Source organism: Martes martes, assembly GCF_963455335.1.
Source record: "Martes martes genome assembly, chromosome: 4".
Classification (NCBI taxonomy): domain Eukaryota; kingdom Metazoa; phylum Chordata; class Mammalia; order Carnivora; family Mustelidae; genus Martes; species Martes martes.
Genome location: NC_137891.1, coordinates 136,968,389 through 136,986,620, shown reverse-complemented (window position 1 = coordinate 136,986,620; position 18,232 = coordinate 136,968,389). Strand labels below are relative to the sequence as shown.

At 37.4% G+C, this 18,232-nt stretch overlaps 1 protein-coding gene across 1 annotated transcript in view; it reads right to left on the bottom strand.

Annotated features, from left to right (window-relative positions):
* The window catches only part of LOC308341687 (uncharacterized protein C1orf141 homolog), a gene marked incomplete at both ends in the record, with an annotated part of 43,731 nt that extends 36,209 nt beyond the window's left edge, over window positions 1-7,522 (bottom strand). Inside the window, 4 exon segments of the mRNA XM_080801690.1 lie at window positions 3,038-3,195; window positions 4,003-4,041; window positions 4,045-4,065; window positions 7,484-7,522. Coding sequence (XP_080657816.1) covers window positions 3,038-3,195; window positions 4,003-4,041; window positions 4,045-4,065; window positions 7,484-7,522 — 257 coding nt within the window.
* Window positions 7,523-18,232: the final 10,710 nt, after the last annotated feature.

The window sequence follows — 18,232 nt, the reverse complement described above, 5'->3', positions numbered from 1 at the left end:
ATATAACTTGTCCAAAGTTACAACTAGTAGGAAGTAAAGCTAAGTACAAACCTGGCAACTGGCCTATAAACCTTATTCTCTTCATCTCTGTGCCAGACTAATGTCACACAGAGTATTAAACTAAAGGAACAAGGAATTTGGCCAATTAAATTTCACTATAGGCTGCAAGTGAATGTTCTATTCATGTTTAATTAACTTTTTCATATGCAAGTTTATCCTGTCATAACTATTTCTAAAAGGAATATTCTTTTGACAGGTCTCAGTGTAGATTTATTTTTAGGAAAATAATTTTTTTTGAAGATTTTATTCATTTATCTGATAAAGACACAGTGAGAGAGGGAACACAAGAAGGGGGAGTGGGAGAGGGAGAAGCAGGCTTCCCGCTGAGCAGAGAGCTCCATTCCAGGACCCTGGGATCATGACCTGAGCTGAAGGCAGATGCTTAACGACTGAGCCACCCAGGCGACCTATTTTTAGGAGGAAAATAATTCTTCTAATGAGAAGTCCCTATTAATCTATGAATCTAAAGAAAAAATATTCTTTTTCTATTGTATCCTCAGTACTCTTGTAATTTTCACTGACAATTAAATACTCTTAATCTGTCTCTTTGCCCCTAACTTGTTTTCTATTTCTTACCACTTTATAAGTGGTAAAATTTCCATTTTCAGCTGATAATCCAGTACTAAATACTTAGGTAATGGAGAAATCACTTTGTCTCTCTCTTAAAAATTCCTTATTCCAGGTAATTTTTAATTTTTAAATTTATTTAATTTTTTATTTTTTAAATTTAAATTCAATAAATTAACATATAACATATTATTTGTTTCAGGGTAGAGGTCAGGTATTTTTTTAAAGGGATTTTGGTAAAATGAGTATGACTATTTTGTAAAACATCCAATTATGAAAAGTTGCAGAGAAGAGTAGGTTTGGGTTTACTGAGAAATCTTAGAGACTATATACAGACTAATCAAGAGATATTTTTAATATTTTATCAATTCCCACTTATCCAAGAGAAATGCAGAAATCCTGAACTAACAGTAACATGGAAAACATGTCTCTGGGGGCAAGTGGGGAAGAAGCCCTAAGAATTTGAATGGTTCTCAATCTCAGGTTTATGTAAGAATCATCTGGGGAATCTTAAGAATATTAATGCCTGAGCTTCTCTCCAAACTAATGAAAGCAGAATCCAATTATTTTAAAGCTCCCAGGTAATACTAATGGACAGATGGGTTAAAAACTACTACTCTGAAAGCAAAGCTCAGCTACAAACAAACCTGGGCAGATTTCACAAATTAGGTGACCACAGCACCAGATTGAGAGTTGCTATGATTTTCAACAAACCGTGGGAAAAAACAGAATAAACAGATGTTGGTGCTGGGCAAGAAGATTAGAGTAGCACATAAGCTAGAGCAGAGCTCAAAGGATCGTTCCAGGCCCAGCAGCACCAGCATTACCTGGAGACTCAAAAGACATGCAAATGATCAGACCCCAGCCAGACCTACTGAATCAAAAGCTCTGCAGGTGCAGCCTGGCAATCTGCATTTTAAGGAGCCCTCCATGTTTGAGACTCACTGGGCTAGAGCAGTGCCTCTCTACCGTTAGTGTTCACAGGAATCACAGAGGGGATCTTGTTAATCGCGGCTTCTGTCTGGGAGGGGGTCAGACATTCTGCATTTCCAAGTTCTGGGGTGATAGGATGCTGCTGGATGGAAGACCACACTTTGAATCGCAAAGAGGCTAGAGGTCAGAAATGAAAGAAGCCTGCAGTGACCAGAAAGTCATTGGTCCAGGTGGGGGCAGTTATGACATAAAGTTTAGGCTAAGCTGAAAGCTGTATGAATTAGATCTGACACCTTAGCTCGGTGTAGGATCGAGGTTTGCAAGCACTGGTGGAGACTAGTATCCTAAATTATAATTACCATAACTTATAAGTCCAGCAACTGCATCTCAAGAGATGGAGGAGCTGGATCTATCCAATATAATCAATGAAACCAGGAGAGCATTGCTGATATGAGGACAGAAACTTTCTGCTTTGTGCTCTGTTATTTAAACAATCATTTTGTCATAGCTAAAGAGGACTTGCTGCAAGAACGGGTTGCTTCCTGGAAGAAGAATGCTCCCCGCCTCCTGATTAACCTTCAGACATCTGAAACTTAACATATCCAAAATAAAACGTAGCTCTTCTCACCCTAATCCTCTTATCCACCCTAATGTGCTTTGCATAATATGTTCTCCTCCTAAGTACAGAGTGTCATAATACACATAGTTACCAAGCCCAGAAGCCCCAAGTCATTCTACATTCGGAACAGGGTGGTGATGATGGAGAGCACAGGCTCTGAAATAAGACTGCTAGAGTTTAAATTCAGCTTGGGCCACTTATCTGTGTAACCTTGGACAAGTTATTTCACCTCACTCCGATGGATTCCTCATCTGTAAAACTTCACTAAACACACTGAATGGTTATACAGAATAAATGAGGTAAGAATAGTGTCTCCCCCACCACCACCACCAATGTACGACTGAAGTTCTGTTAATTCTACATCTTATTATTTCTTTTGCTTGGGCTCTCCTCTACATTTCTGATACCTAGAAAAATTAAATGCATAGTGCACATACAGAATGCCAGTGGAAAACCAAGTATGACATACTCAGGCTACCCCTTGTAAGGACACAGAGAAACTGACTTCTTGACTTTCTACGTGGACTTCTTTTGTCAGTCTGTTGGTCTAAAACTTGAAATAAAACCTGACATTAATTTGGGGTAATGTAATAGAATTCAAGACAAGTCTTTCTTTAAAAATTCAGAATTGTAATTAGTACCTAATTACCATCTGTAATAGTAAAATATTATAATAAATATGTTGTAAATGATGACTATTCAGAATGCTGATCAAGTATGTTGTAATTCATAAACACTATAAAACATAAACTGTGTTAGACAAAGATTACATTTAAAACAAATTACATAATCTAAGACAAATCTACAGTAGTGCTTTAAAACTCCAAACTGAAAGTCTCAGGTAGTTAGGATGGTTACCTTTTTGCTTTTTTAATACTGTATAAATTGCCTCCTGTGATCTTGGGTACTTTCTTAGATATGAATGGAACAATATCCTCTTCAAATTCTAACTGAAAGTCAAACGTCAGGGGTGTAACTGAAGTATTTTTCTCTCCTTGACTCTGAAGCATGTTTTTCTGCAGGAAAGCCAAAGTACAGCATTGTGAAAAAATGAGCTCTTTTCATAGAGGGAAAATCCTGTGTGGAAAGGAACGAAATTAGTCTCACTTTATGCACACACAACAGAATTTATGTGCCAGTCAATAATGGAGAAATATTACAGACTGTAAACTAGGGGCCTTGTGTACCAACATTTTTTAATGCTGTTGTTGTGTGACCTAAGATGCTCTTTGCCCATCCATGAAATGAGAAGACTTTGGATAAGATGATCATGAAGGCTCCCTCCTAATTCTAAAATTTAGAATTTCAGAATGACCTATAAATTAAGCAAAGACAATACTCATACATTGAGTTATTGGAAGGAGAGCAACATGGTCTCCAACCTGCTGCTCTTGCTGTCCCCATGAACGAGGTGAATCACTGCAACATTTGTCTAGTTGCATGAGCCAGAAATAGAGTTGAGAAAGCAATCAAAAGACTTTGTTCAAATATTTATAGAAATGGACCGAAGAGAGAAAAGGATATAGCTAACGAGTTAGTTAAGGAGCCAAAATCTTTTCTAAAAAAATCTCCAGCACTGCATAGAGGAATAAAGTGATGAAAAATTTGAAAACAAGTCAAAGGATAGGAACTTTTGCTTCTGCCAAAGAAGAATTAAGCGCTACAGGAATTGCCCTCCTGCTGTAAATAACTAAAAAACCAGACAAAACATATGAAAACAACTGTAATCAGGCATTAGAAAGCAGGCGCGGGGGGGGGGGGGCATAATCCCCAAGAAAAGGGAAACAAATGAGGTAAATTCCACAATAGTTCAGCTTACTTATTAAAGGCAGTTTCCACACTGAGACACAGGGAAGGGGAACTCACATCAAACCTTGGCCCTTAACCTTGTTGAATATAAGAGACAGAAATTGTCCCAAGAATTACATTCTTGGGTGTCCACCCTAGAGAAATGAAAACTTACGTTCACACAAAAACCTGTACACAAATATTCAGAGCAGCTCTCTTTAAGCTTGTTTTTTAAAGTAGCTTTATTTTTAAAAGCAAAATACTGAAAACAACCCAAATGTCCTTCAGTGGGTGAGTGATTGAAACTCTGTACATCCATATAATGGCATGCTACTCAGCAATAAAATCTATATATTATTTATAATAATAAAGCTATTGATTCATGCAAAAACTCAGATGGGCCTCAAGGGCATTATGCTTAGTGAAGAGTCAATCTCAAAATTTCACATACTGAATGATTCTATTTACATAACATCCTCAAAATTACTGTGATAGAGATGGAGAACAGATTAGTCATTGCCAGGGGTAGACAGGGAGTAGAGTAGGGGTATAGATACAAATACAGAGAAGTAACATGAGGGAATTCTTTTATGGTGGTGAAAATGTGCTGACCTTGATTGTGGTAGTGATCATACAAATCTATTACAGGATAAAAATCAATAAAATTATACACACAAATGAATACAGGTGAAAACTAAAGTCTGTAGTCTGGTTAAGAGCAATGTACGAGTGTTATTAACATGGGTTGGGACTCATACTGGTTTTGATACTGTACACAACCTGTATAAGATGTCACCACTGGGGGGAACTGGGTGAAAGGGACATGGGACTCTCTATAGTCCTTCTGACTCTTCCTATGAGTTGATAATTATTTCAAAACAAAAAGTTTTAAAAAAATAAAGAAGCGCCAAAGTGATTTATATATTGTTATCTCATCTTTTGGTCATTGAAAAAGAAAATAGAGGCAATTCACCTTCATAAATGTATGTATGTGTATGTGCAACTGTATATTTATTTATTTTTTCTTAAAGATTTTATTTATTTATTTGACAGACAGAGATCACAATTAGGCAGAGAGGCAGGCAGAGAGAGGAAGGGAAGCAGGCCTCCCACCAAGCAGAGAGCCTGACGTGGGAAGAGCCTGATGTGGGGCTCGATCCCAGGACCCTGGGATCATGACCCAAGCTGAAGGCAGAGGCTTTAACCCATTGAGCCACCCAGGCACCCCCAACTGTATATTTATGAGTATATGTAAAGATATATAGATTTATACATACATATATAATATTTGTATATCTTTGTGAGAGCACAAAAGAAAATGTGGATGGATAAACCAAAACTGCTAAGTGTTGTTTGCCTCAAGAGGAAACAGTTGAAGAGGCCAGAGACAATTTTTCTTTACGTAATTTTCCTTTAGTATAATTTTTTAAAGATTTTATGTATTTATTTGACAGAGGAAGAGAGAGAGAGAGAGGGAGGGAGAGGATGTGCACAAGCAGGGGTAGCGGGAGAGGAAAAAGCAAGCTCCCCCTTGAGCAGGGAGCCCTATGTGGGACTGGATTCTAGGACTCTGGGATGATGACATGAGCCGAAGGCAGACCCTTAACCAACTGAGCCATTCAGGCACCCCTCTTTAAGTATAAACTTTATATATATTTGTATGTTGCTTATTTCCAAAAGTATGTTTTAATTTTATACTTTAAAAAAATAAGAAAAGTTTTAAATTTTGATTATATATACTTTCAAAAGAATATCCAGAGAATCCTCTCTCAGTAACATAAATTGGGCATAGTAACACAAAATTAGAAAATGCATTGAAATGCTTTGCACAAAGGGAGCTTTTAGTAAAAGGTAAGAAGTATAAGGACTAATCATATATAAAATGGAATTTCAGGACAAATTAAATAGATTTATCTCTGTTATTTTCTAAAGTACATTTCATTTTAAACAAAAAATGAAAGAGGAAAGAACTTTGGAGTGCTTAAGTCCAATATGGTTGCTTTAGTAAGTTACTCCTAGTTTGCAATTTCAAAATTTGGGTAATGATAACAGAATGAATTTATTGTTTTTTCTACATTTCTCTATTTTCTGAATAAAAGAAAATCAAATTACTATTCAAGCATCAAAATTTTCATTTTCAGGTTCACAAATATGTTCAGTCACTTTAGAATTCCTCTCTGTGCTGTTTTCCTTGATTTCTTGGACTTGATGCTCTTTATGTTTCATTTACTTATATTGCTATATTATTTTGCAAATTTTTGTGTAACCAAATTAAATTGCTCATGTATGCTAAGAACCTGGTTTTTAAAACTATATTCTTTTTTTTTTTTTAAGATTTATTTACTTGTTTGTGAGAGAGAGCACATAAGGGCAGAGAGGCAGGGGCAAAGGAAGAGGGAGAGGGGAAGGAGACTCCTGCTGAGCAGGGAGCCAGATGCAGGGCTCCATCCACTACCAAGGAGTCATGGCCTGAGCTGAAACCAAGTTTGATGCTCAATCAACTGAGCCACCTAGGCATCCCCAAAACTATATTCGTTATTAATATTTTTATTGAATTTTATAAAAGTCCCACCTTTTTTACTTTAATTTTGTGAGTTTTATTTTTAATTTGGTAACTATACCAAATATTTTCTTCTTTTTAATAAACCAATTAAATAACTTTTTATATGTTAGAAAATATGAGTGAGAACTATAGCAGTTACATTTACTATTTGACTGCCTATTTGATTTTTTTATCTTCATCACCTTAGATACATTATAACCTAATATAACATGACAGCTATCCAATAGTCAAAATATGAAAAGAGCCCAAATGTCCATCAACTGAAGAATAGATATATATATAGAGAGAGAAACATACTCATATATGCACAATGGAATATTACTCAGCCAACAAAAAGAATGAAATCTTGCCATTTGCAATAATGTGAATGGAGTCAGAGTGAATATTATGCTAAGCCAAATAAGTCAGTCAGAGAAAGACAAATACCATATGATTTCACTCATGTGGAACTTAAGAAGCAAAACACATGAACATAGGAGAAGGGAAGGAAAAATAAAATAAGAGGAAAACAGAGAGGGAGACAAACCATTTAGACTCTTAACTTTAGGGAACAAACTGACAGTTGCTGGAAGGGAGGTAGCTGGGGGGATGGGAAACTGGATAATGGGCACTCAGGAGGGTATTTGTTGAAATGAGCACTGGGTGTTATATGCACCTGATGAATCACTGAACTCTATCCTGAAACTAATAATACACTATATGTCAACTCACCTGAATTTAAATGAAATCTTGAAAGAAAAAAAAAAATATGGCAGTTATCCAGAAGTTACCCTGTATATCTAATTAATTCTTAATAGACATGGTCTACTTTTTGAACTAATATAATTATTTGCTTTTTACAAATTAGTTTATATCTCCAAATTAATGCATCATTAACTAAAAATTAAAAATCATTCACATTTGAAATAATAATATTTTAATGATTAAATTTAATTTTAGCTTTCATTTACAAACCTTTGCTCTTCTGGCCAAGAGTATCTTTGCCTGCTCATCCAGAATATCTAACTTCTCTAAGATTTTTTCTGCCATTTTCTGTCAGTAAATTCCTATTTAAAAAGGAGAAAAGAGAAGAAATCTCCAAAACAATTGAAATTTAAACATATAATTTGATTAGTTAGGCATAAGAGACCCACATTGATATTACTATTTGGGGTACAAAAGAGAACTGTATAGATCATGTTATAAAAATGGGATTATAGAGGTATCCAAGTTTTCTTTTAGACGGAAGGTCACATGATCAGAACTCCCAGATGTGTGTGGACTTTAGGAAAGTTAAAACGTATGATGTAACTCATACTTGAAGCAAGGACATGTGGCTTGATTTATACCTATTTTCTTTTTGTTGTGATATAATTTTAATGAAAGTAAATATGAAGAGTTCACATTTGTATAATTAATTGCATTCAAATTAAATTAGTCAATGATCCAAGACTGTTAATACAGCACTTAGAAAGTGATCAGTCACACAGAGAGAGCGGCTGCCAAGCTGGATGAATCCTATTGTCCTAATAACTCAAAATCTCTCGTCAATTAATATTGCTGAAAATTACATCTGGTGTCAGGAAGCTCATATTAGGCTTGGGGACCTAAATGTTAGACATCAGGACACAAAGTACCTTTGCAATGCACTACAAATAGCTAGGAGTAGAGTAGAGGCAAACATTAACCCAAAGCTCCCTCTAGATTTTTGGTCAGTGGATTGAATATGCTCCAGTGGCATTTAAATGTAAACATTGTATGGTTCACAGAAAGTACTGAATTCCTCAATATTTCCAAGGAACATCAATATCAACACTAGGGTTCTTCCAAGCTCAAAAATATCTACGCTATTTCTCCGATATTATATATTATTCAATCAATGTTTCCCAAAACAATATGCATGAAAAGACAGGGATTAAGGATTCTATGCCAAAAGCTCACATTATTTAGTACTTGGTTTCTTTTTTCTACTCTTGGACTCTTCTGGGCCATGGGGCTGCAGGTGGATTGTTTGCCTTGTTACAAACCATATAACCTGAAATTGCAGATTGGAGAGGGAATACGTAGGCAAGTGTGTTAGCACAATTATGAGTACCTCGAACTTTCTAGATCTCCTATTGAAGAGTACAGAACAGATTTTAGAAGGGAATCTAGATTATCTGGATACTATGTGTTGTCTTCTCCAACCCAGGAACCCATCCTCTCATAGATCCTAAAAACAACTGAAGGAATTTTAGTTTCTGTTTGTTCCTTAAAGCATAATATGAGTTCAAGGGCAGAGAGAAGGCTCCCATATTCCTCACCAAAATTTCTTTTATTGGGGACAAAGATTTTAATTTTTCAATAAGATATAGAAAGGCAAATAACTGCAAGAACTAGAATATTGAAGTGAATGGGTTTCCCAGTTTGGGGGAAGAGATAAATTACACAAGGGACAACTGAGGCACACAGCTCACTTGTGAGAGTGAACAGAAAGCAGGTCTTTTTAGAGAATAAGATGTCCTGTACCTCTCACTTGTCATACATCTTCAACATTACACCAGACATTTTAGGATGCACCATATCTTCACCTTTTACACACACACTCACACAAACACACACAGCTGTAATGTAAAGGAATTGTTTTTTATTTAAAATTACTTTACTATGGTAAATTACTTAGGTATGGTATGATTTCTAGCAAATCACTGTGCATGTCACGAGGTTTTCTTGAAGTGAGAAAACTTAAGCAACAAATTATTTTTAAGTGTCAGTGACAGTTTCATGAATACTAAATTTGACCATTAGTGAAATTGACAGAATTTTATTAATTTTAGTTTTGGAGTTTTATTTTGTAGTTCATATTTTGAAGCCTATACTTTTTTTCAGTTTCCAAATGTTTTCGTAGGTCTTTGGCAGTGTGCCAGTGGCTTCTAATGGATAAATGGCCCTGGGACAAAGTAGAGGTGAGGAAATACTACAGACTAACTTGCTTGCTTTCATCATTAAACCAAGGGTACCAAGGGCTTAGCTCTATCTCTTCAAATAAACACTGAGAGCAAAGGAGCATCAGGCAGGTCTAATACAATGGCATATTCAAACTGTTCTGCATAAACTAAAAACTAATCCTTTAATGCAAAATACTGTATTATGTGTTCCTCAATATAATTCTCTGTGTTTTAGTCCTTTCTTGATTCTTTTTTTTTTTATTTTAATGTCTACTTTAAACCTGAATGTTGGTTTCATACTTCTACTTCATACTTCTATTTCTATGAGCACATATTCTACTTAATTCTATTTCTGACCATATACTATCATCAGATGGTAAACATTTAATTGTTATTTCCTCATTTGGCTACTTAACTGTATTACCTGAGAAATACTGTGCTAGGCATTCCACCAAATCTACTGAGGAAGTTGGCCCCTGGCAGACATTATCTTCCTGAGCAAGGCAGATGGGCTCTCCTCTATCACTAAGAAGACAGAGACCATTGGGCTCCTGGGTGGCTCAGTTGGTTAAACAACTGACTCTTGGTTTTGGCTCAGGTCATGATCTCAGGGTTGTAAGATCAAGCACCCGTGGGCTCCATGGTCAGTACAGTTTCCACTTGAGATTCTTTACCTCTGCTCCTCCCCTGGCCCCTGCTTGTGAGTGCCCCCCGCTAAAATAAAATAAATAAATAATAAGATTTTTTTTAAAAGAAAAAGAAAGAAAGAAAACAGAGACCATCAAGTAAGAACTTCTTCAATTCCTCTTTCTCGTGCCAAAGTCTTATCTGCATCCATTCGCATGTTACTTGTATTTTAATTTTAATGGAAGTGTTGCCTCTCCCATCCATAGTTAATCCCTCCCAGGGTGTTCTAGACTCTATTAACTCTGTGCTCCTAAAAGAATTACCTCCACTGTTTGCACCCTCTCTCTGGAATCTGTCAATCTCTGTTCTTCACAATTTCTTCTCCTTAGCATTCTCGCACCTCTTCTAGTTTTGTTTTGTTTTGTTTTGTTTTTTTAAAGATTTTATTCCTTCACTCAACAGAGGGAGAGATCACAAGTAGGCAGAGAGACAAGCAGAGAGAGAGAGGGAAGCAGGCTCCCTCTTGAGCAGAGAGCCCAATGTGTGGCTCGATCCCAGGACCCCAGGATCATGACCCAAGCCGAAGGCAGAGGCCCAAACCAATGAGCCACCCAGGCGCCCCCTCTTCTAGTTTTAAAAAAGAAAAAAATTATTCCCCTAACCTGACTAGCTGTTATTGTCTCTCATCTTCCCTAATTGACACATTTCTTAAAATGCTCATCTTTACTTAGGGTTTCTAATTTCTTACATTTCTTTTCCTTCTTAATTTACCATCCTTTGGCTTCCTTCTCTACTCTGTTACTAGAGCCACTCTCATAGGCCACCAGGGTCACCATCTTATCAATTAGTGACCCCTTTTCTGCTCCTTTTACCTTATTTGAATGTCTATAACTCTTATTCATGTTGACCACTCCTTTCTACGGAAACCCTGCCCTCTCTCGGTTTCTATAACAATAGTCCCATTTTCCTACTCTCTGAAGATTCCTTCTTCCTCCAATCACTCCCTAAATACTTGAGAGAGGGAAGTGTTCCTCATCCTTAGTGTTTCTAAGGGCTCAGACCATCTTTTTCATTATTTCATACATCCTTTGGGATGACCTCCCAAACTCATAGCTTCATCTACCACCATCTATTTTCAAACAAGATCTCTCTTTTGAGTTCCAAACCAATATTCCCAGCTCAACCCAGATTTCCCACAGGTAGCCCAAATTAGATCTAAAAGTAAACTTGTCCACATCCTTCTTCTCCCTCAGTCAAAAGTCTCTTTCAACCTCTATCATATTATCTCATACTTATGGGCATCCAGTCCATAAACTTAGGCATTGCAATAATAATCCTTGTTACTGCAGAATGAACTCAGAAATGTCCAAGGAGTACAGATGTCCCATTGCTACCCCAGGCCTGCTAAGTCAGGATTTATGGAGGGGAAGATAAAGACTCTATTTTTTAAAGCCATTCTGATGCAGCTATTCCCCAAACCAGGATTTGGTCACCACTCTGTATAAAAACTCCCTCTCATCCCCTCCCTAAATGCACACAATCTTTATCTTGTGTTTGCTACATCTTACATATCCTCTCAGTTTTTCTCCTCATATCTATTCACATTGCTATTGCTTCTGTTTAGGGTTCCATAAATTGTTGCCTGGATTTTTGCAATAGTTCCAAAATATGTGTATACATTTGATCCATTCTATCTTCCATTTTGTCCTTCACATCTGACTTATTTTCTCAAGAAAACACACACACACACACACACACACACACCACACACCTCCCTGATTAAGGCTTCAATCTCTCCCTACAGCTTTCAGGAGAAAGGGCCAAGCTTCTTGATTTCTCATGTAAGAATCATGGTTTGGCCTCTAAGTCTTTAACCTCATCTGCTTCTTCCTCATGTATACATGATACCCTGGTCCTGAAGAACAACTTGCAGTTCCTCAAATGTGTTGTATTTTCTTTACTTGTTGCTTGGCTTCTGCTGTTTCCCACTGCCTGAAAAGTTGTTCTTCCATTCCCTGTATTTCTAAGTTCTATTTAAGTCCTTTAAGACCCAACACAAATAACATCTCTGTGGGGAAGCTTTCTCTGATACACTATGACTTAAATGTCCAATATCTGTGCTTACATGATAGTCTATGTGTATTGTTAACCCAGTTCTTATCACTCTCTATTAAACCATTTGATATTTTATTCTTCCTCTAGACCATGTGTTTCTTGAAAGCAGGAACCATGTCTATCTATGCATCCCTGTTACCTAACAATATGAATGAAATAACCATCAGCCATAAAGGAAATGGACAAATATAAAGTGTTACAACAGCTTGCAACTGGCATTTACATGTATAAGTTAGCACAAATAATTGTCAAAGTCCTGTTGATGTTCTTCTAGATTAAGCTATAGCATTTAAAAGCATTACTTTCTCTCTCACCTTCAAACTCAGAAAGGCAACATAATATGTTGGTTAAGAACATGGACTTTGGAGTCAGACTGTCTGGAGTCCTTGGCTCTGCTACTTATCAGCTGCGTGACTGTGGGCTAATTGCTTAACTTCTCTGTGTTGCCCCTTTTCTATGTTGTTCCATCTGTAAAATGGAAATAAGACAACCACCTACTTCATTGGGTTGTTACAAGTTTCAGTTGAATGAATATAAGTGACATATAATATTTGGCAAATAAAATAAGCAAAAATCAGTAATGATGCACTTACCTATTAAGGATAAGACATGTGGGATACCTATAAATGCTGCAAAATGCATGTTCTCCACCTGAATACCATTTCATTTTTTTTTTTTAAATTTTATTTATTTATTTGGTGCAGAGAGAGACAGAGACCACAAGTAGTCAGAGAGACAGGCAGAGAGAGGGGGGAAGCAGGCTCCCCGCCGAGCAGAGAGCCCGATGTGGGGCTCGATCCCAGGACCCCGAGATCATGACCTGAGCCGAAGGCAGAGGCTTTAACCCACTGAGCCACTCAGGCGCCCCCCATTTCATTTTTTTCTGCCATCCCTGCCATATGTCTAACTGTCTGCTTACTTCTTCCACGGTATATTTCTTTAATTTATACCTACACAAACTCCTTGGAACTTGTTAAACAATGAGAATTTATTCAGCAATTTAGTATCTTCTATTTTAATCCCACAATTCAGTATCTTCTGTATCATGTCATTTGATTATGTTTCCTTTCCTTCCCTCATTCTTTCATAGTTTTATTTCTCAATTTTCTACCAAAACCTTATTCTGGGGCACCTGGGTGACTCAGTTGGTTAAGCAACTGCTTTTGGCTCAGGTCATGATCCCAAGGTCCTGGGATTGAGCCCCATGTCTGGCTCCTTGCTCAGTGGGGAAACTGCTTTTCCCTCTGCCTCTACCTGCTACTCTGCCTGCTTATGCTCTCTCTTTTTCAAATAAATAAATACAAATTCTTTTTTTAAAAAATCTTATTCTGAGTTCAGTGAACAGAAACTAAAACTGTGTCCTATAAACACAAGTATAGGGGGCCTGGGTGACTCAGTGGGTTAAAGCCTCTGCCTTCGGCTTAGGTCATGATCTCAGGGTCCTGGGATTGAGCCCTGCATCAGTCTCTCTGCTCAGTGGGGAGCCTACTTCCCCCACTCCTCTGCCTGCCTCTCTGCCTACTTGTGATCTCTGTCAAATAAATAAATAAAATCTTAAAAAAAATAAACACAAGTATGCAGGCCTTGAATATATAACAACTATTTAGGGAAACAACCCTGATAAACATTACCATATCTTCATACTGGATATACATCAAAAACATATCATTAGGTTGTGCCCAAGTAAATAGATCTAATCATCCCCCTTTCAACCAATACATTAACTGGGGCAGGAGAGAAGATCTCACTTCTGAAATATGTATAGATATATCTGAAATGTCCTTATATGTACTTACACTTGTAGGAAAATGCTCTACTCTGGAATGTAGTGTTCTTATGTGGTCACAGACGCCTAACTCATAGAATCTTGGGGTTAGAATGGGTCAAGAGTCTCTTATATAATTCCATGAACAGTGAAGCAACATTGATCCCAGTTGGACAAGACTTTTCTGATCCTTGCTTTTGTTTCATTGTCATTGTCTTTCCCAGGTTTCAGGTTTCACTTCTCCTTCTAATTGGTTCCTGCACCCTACTGCCCCTAATTCTCCTGCCCCAGTCTTCCTCCTTATCCCTCAAATACTGATTCTTCATAATTCCATCAGAGCTGTCTTTTTGATGATACTGAATTGCTGACCAACTCCAGCTCCAGGATACAAACCTTAACTAGGTCCCCATTACCTACAGAATAACATGCAAACTTTTCAGATGACATATGAGATATTTGAAGAAAAGGCAGTCTAGGATCTGGCTCAGTTCACCTTTTGAGTTAATCTCCACCATATCCAGTCTTCTTCTGCCAAACTCTATGATTCTCATTCCCTGGATGCATACTGCCTTTTTCGCAGGTATGCTCTTCACTCATGCTTTTCCTTCCCCCGGCAATGTTTTTTCTTCATGCCTTCCAGTTGAAAGCCTACTCTTTATCAAATCCTAGTATGAAGGCTACCACTTCTGTGAAATTTTCCTTGACATTCTTGTATTCCTTGTCTTGGTGACAGTTTCTTCCTCATGTGTTCCTATCATGCTTTGTACCATAGAATTTGGTACGTTGTGCTACAGAAATTCACTCTGACAAATTGCCTCCTCACTGTGTTGAAAGCTCATGTAAAACAATAATTACCCACCTCTGAATCTCAGCAGCAAGTAAAGGATTTTATACCTAAGTGGGATCTGAAAAGTACAATTTAGTTTGGAGACATCTCTGGTTATATCATTTTAGGGAGAGTAATCCCAGTTTATCTTAATAGATAATGTTAATTCAGGATGATTTACTGGGGTATGAAACATGAAGTTGAGTGAATGATTATAAAATATGTTTCTTGCCAAATCTAAATTCAGTAAAATTATTTCCAAAGGAAACTTGGATTTATGTTCTCAATTACTGGCTCAGTAATGACAGTTTTTTTAAAAAGAACACAGTGAAACAGAAAACTTGCCAACTAGGACAAAACAAAATTCTCAGTGGTTCTTACAGTAAATCACCCACAGAACTTGCTGTGAAGACATGGCTGCATAATGAACAATTTCAAGGTTGCAGGGCCAATATTATAAGCACATCAGAGGTTGAGTCATACTAAAAATAACAGTATCAAACTAAAAAGTTGCTTTTAAGAACAATAATTCATTTTCTAAAGTTAGCACCTTTGGGACTGAAAAAAATTCAGAAAGCACACAAACAAAAAACTCCAGTGCTTCCAACATAATAGGCTCTGCTAAACAGGCTTCTTTAGCAAGTTCTAAATATCTCCTAGTAAAGGAAGAATTCAGGAAAACCAAAAGGGCCTCAAACTCATAAAGAGTATGACTGAGCAATTACCTAGAAAATGGAAGTTTAAATTAAAATTTTCTCCCATTATCTGGTTTTGTCGGTTCAAACATTTACTCCTTGAAGGAAAAGCGTCTATCTTATGCTTTTATCTTACACATGCACTAAACACTGTATTCCACACATTGAACTCACCATTCAATAATTAACGTTTTACTTAATGAGATACCAGGCTGAATTTCTCCACCTCACATTTCAAGTACAGATACAAGAAAATCCTTTTTTCTAAGTCTAAAACATTGAGAAGTGGTCCATAATTATGGGCTGAATTATGCTTCACCAAAATTCCTGTTTGGAAGCCCCAATACCTAGTACCTCAGAATGTGGCTAGAGACAGAGCCTTTATTTTACAAAGTAACTAAGTGAAAATGGGGTCATTAGACCAGACCTTACTCCATTTGTCTGGTAAGAAGGGATTAGGACACAGACATTATGCACAGAGGAAAGACCATGTGAGAACACAGCAAGGCAGCCATGCCCAAGCCAAAGAAAGAGGACTAAGAAGAAATCAACCCTGTAGACACCTTGATCTTGACCTTCTAGCCTCTGGGACTGAAAGAAATAAATTTCTGTTGTTTAAGCACCCCTGGTCTGTGGCATTTTGTTATGGCAGCCCTTGTAAACTAATATAGCCCACAAATCAGGAGAACTAATTTGAAAGCTCACTATCAGAAGATATAACTATTAAATATGGCCCATGTGCTTAGATCTATACCACATATCTCCTTGTCTTTTTGTTATAAGAGAGGGAGAGAAAATTTACTCTTCATTTTGAAACTTTACTAAAATTTGCCTATAACCAACTTGAGGTTGGGTAGGAAGCTTCTAAGGAAAAATATCAAGGATGTTTAAAAAATTAAGAACAAGGCAGAGGATCAAAGGGGGAGAGAGGAAAAAATGAAACAAGATGAAACCAGAGGAGACAAACCATAAGAAACTCTTAATCTTAGGAAACAAACTGAGGGTTGCTGGAGGGGGTAGGGCGGGGTGGGGGGGGGATGGGGTAACCAGGTGATGGCCATTGGGAAGGGCATGTGTTGTAATGAGCACTGGGTATTATATAAGACTGATGAATCACACACCTGTACCCCTGAAATAAATAACACATTATATGTTAATTGAATTTAAATTAAAAATAAATAAATAAATAGTTACCAAAAAATAAATATAAATAAAATAAATAAAAGTCTGGAAAAAAATATGTTTACAGGATCTGGGGAGTATTATTGTGAGCAACCAATCAGACAACAATCGGGAGAATCTCAAAATTCCACAATTATTGCAAAAGTGATCAATTCTTACCATCCCATTCCAGGATGGTTCTGTCTGGCAAGTTTGGAATGTACCAGTTAGGTCCCCTCAAGCAGGCTCACACCTTGTGCTCACCCCCCACCTCCAACCCCCTCCCCACCTCCAACCCCTCTCCAGGTTCACCTTCTAGGTGGTTTCTCCACCCCCAGCTGGCCTGGACCGGGTTGGGGGGCGGAGGGGCTGGAAATAAGGAGCCCAACTAAAACACTCTATGCCTTTGTCCTTTAATGGGAAGTCAAAACTAGGGCAAAATGGGAAGATACTTTAATACTAAGTACAGAAGATGCATAAGTTGTTTTCAAGGAACCTGGAAGAGCCCCAGACCAGCCTCCCACCCCCATCCTACACTCACGTGAGAAACCATGGTGGGGAGAACCCAGCAACCCAGCTTTACACATGCCACTTTTCACATCTCCTCAATCTCCCTCTCTCTCTCTCAGTAGATACAGCTGGAGACAGTTGCACTGACTGGGGGAACAAAAAGAGCCTAAGATTTAATAAAACTATGTGTTTTCTAGATCATCTCCCATCTCCACACAAATTTCAGTTTCTGGCCTTCCAATACCACTGCTTCTACTTTCTTTTTTTCTCTTCTAGTTCTGCTAGTTCTTCTCTCCCCACCCTGCCACCTCCAGCCCTGTTACAACACATCCTGTGTCCATCGAAAATTTCCAGAACTTTCCTTACCTTGAAAAGGTCAATTTTCTTTCTCCAGGGAGAGGTTGCACCCACACACTTAAATCACTAAAAGTTAAAGTGACTCACCTATATTATAGATATAAAAACAACTATGCTGAAAGAGCAGAAGAATAAAGAGGTTAAGGAAAAAATCAAGCATAAAGGGACTAGGAGTAGTGACTTCACTTTTCTTTCCTTCTTTCTTTCTTCCTTTTGTACTTTCCTGGAAATACAAAATTCTGAAAAGAAGCTTAAATCTTCCTCCTTGCAGCCTGCAGGTCTGAATGGAAGTCAGCAGCCTGTATTTAAAAATTTGTTGAAAGGCTGCTTTCATGACTTAGAACATAAACAGTACAACAACAACAACAACAAAATTCTTATTCCTAATATCAAGAAGCTGCCTATGTAATTAGTAAGATCACCCTGTATTTTATTAGTCAGATAGCAGGTTTGGGCACCCCCACTACACACACACACACACACACACCATTTGTACACACCACAGAATCATAATTAAAAAATGACTGACTTGAAAATGTTCTTCATTTGAGAATGGTGGAGCATTTCTACAATATTAATTGAGCTGTTAGGCAAGAGTTACATTGGCAAGCATTTCAGGAATTCAGCTCATTATGCAAAGTGAAATAGAAATAAAAGTATTTAAAAACAGCATTGACATCCCAACACAAGTCCATGCTAGTGGCAATGGGAGAAATTTTGCAAAAAATGTGCTTTTACTG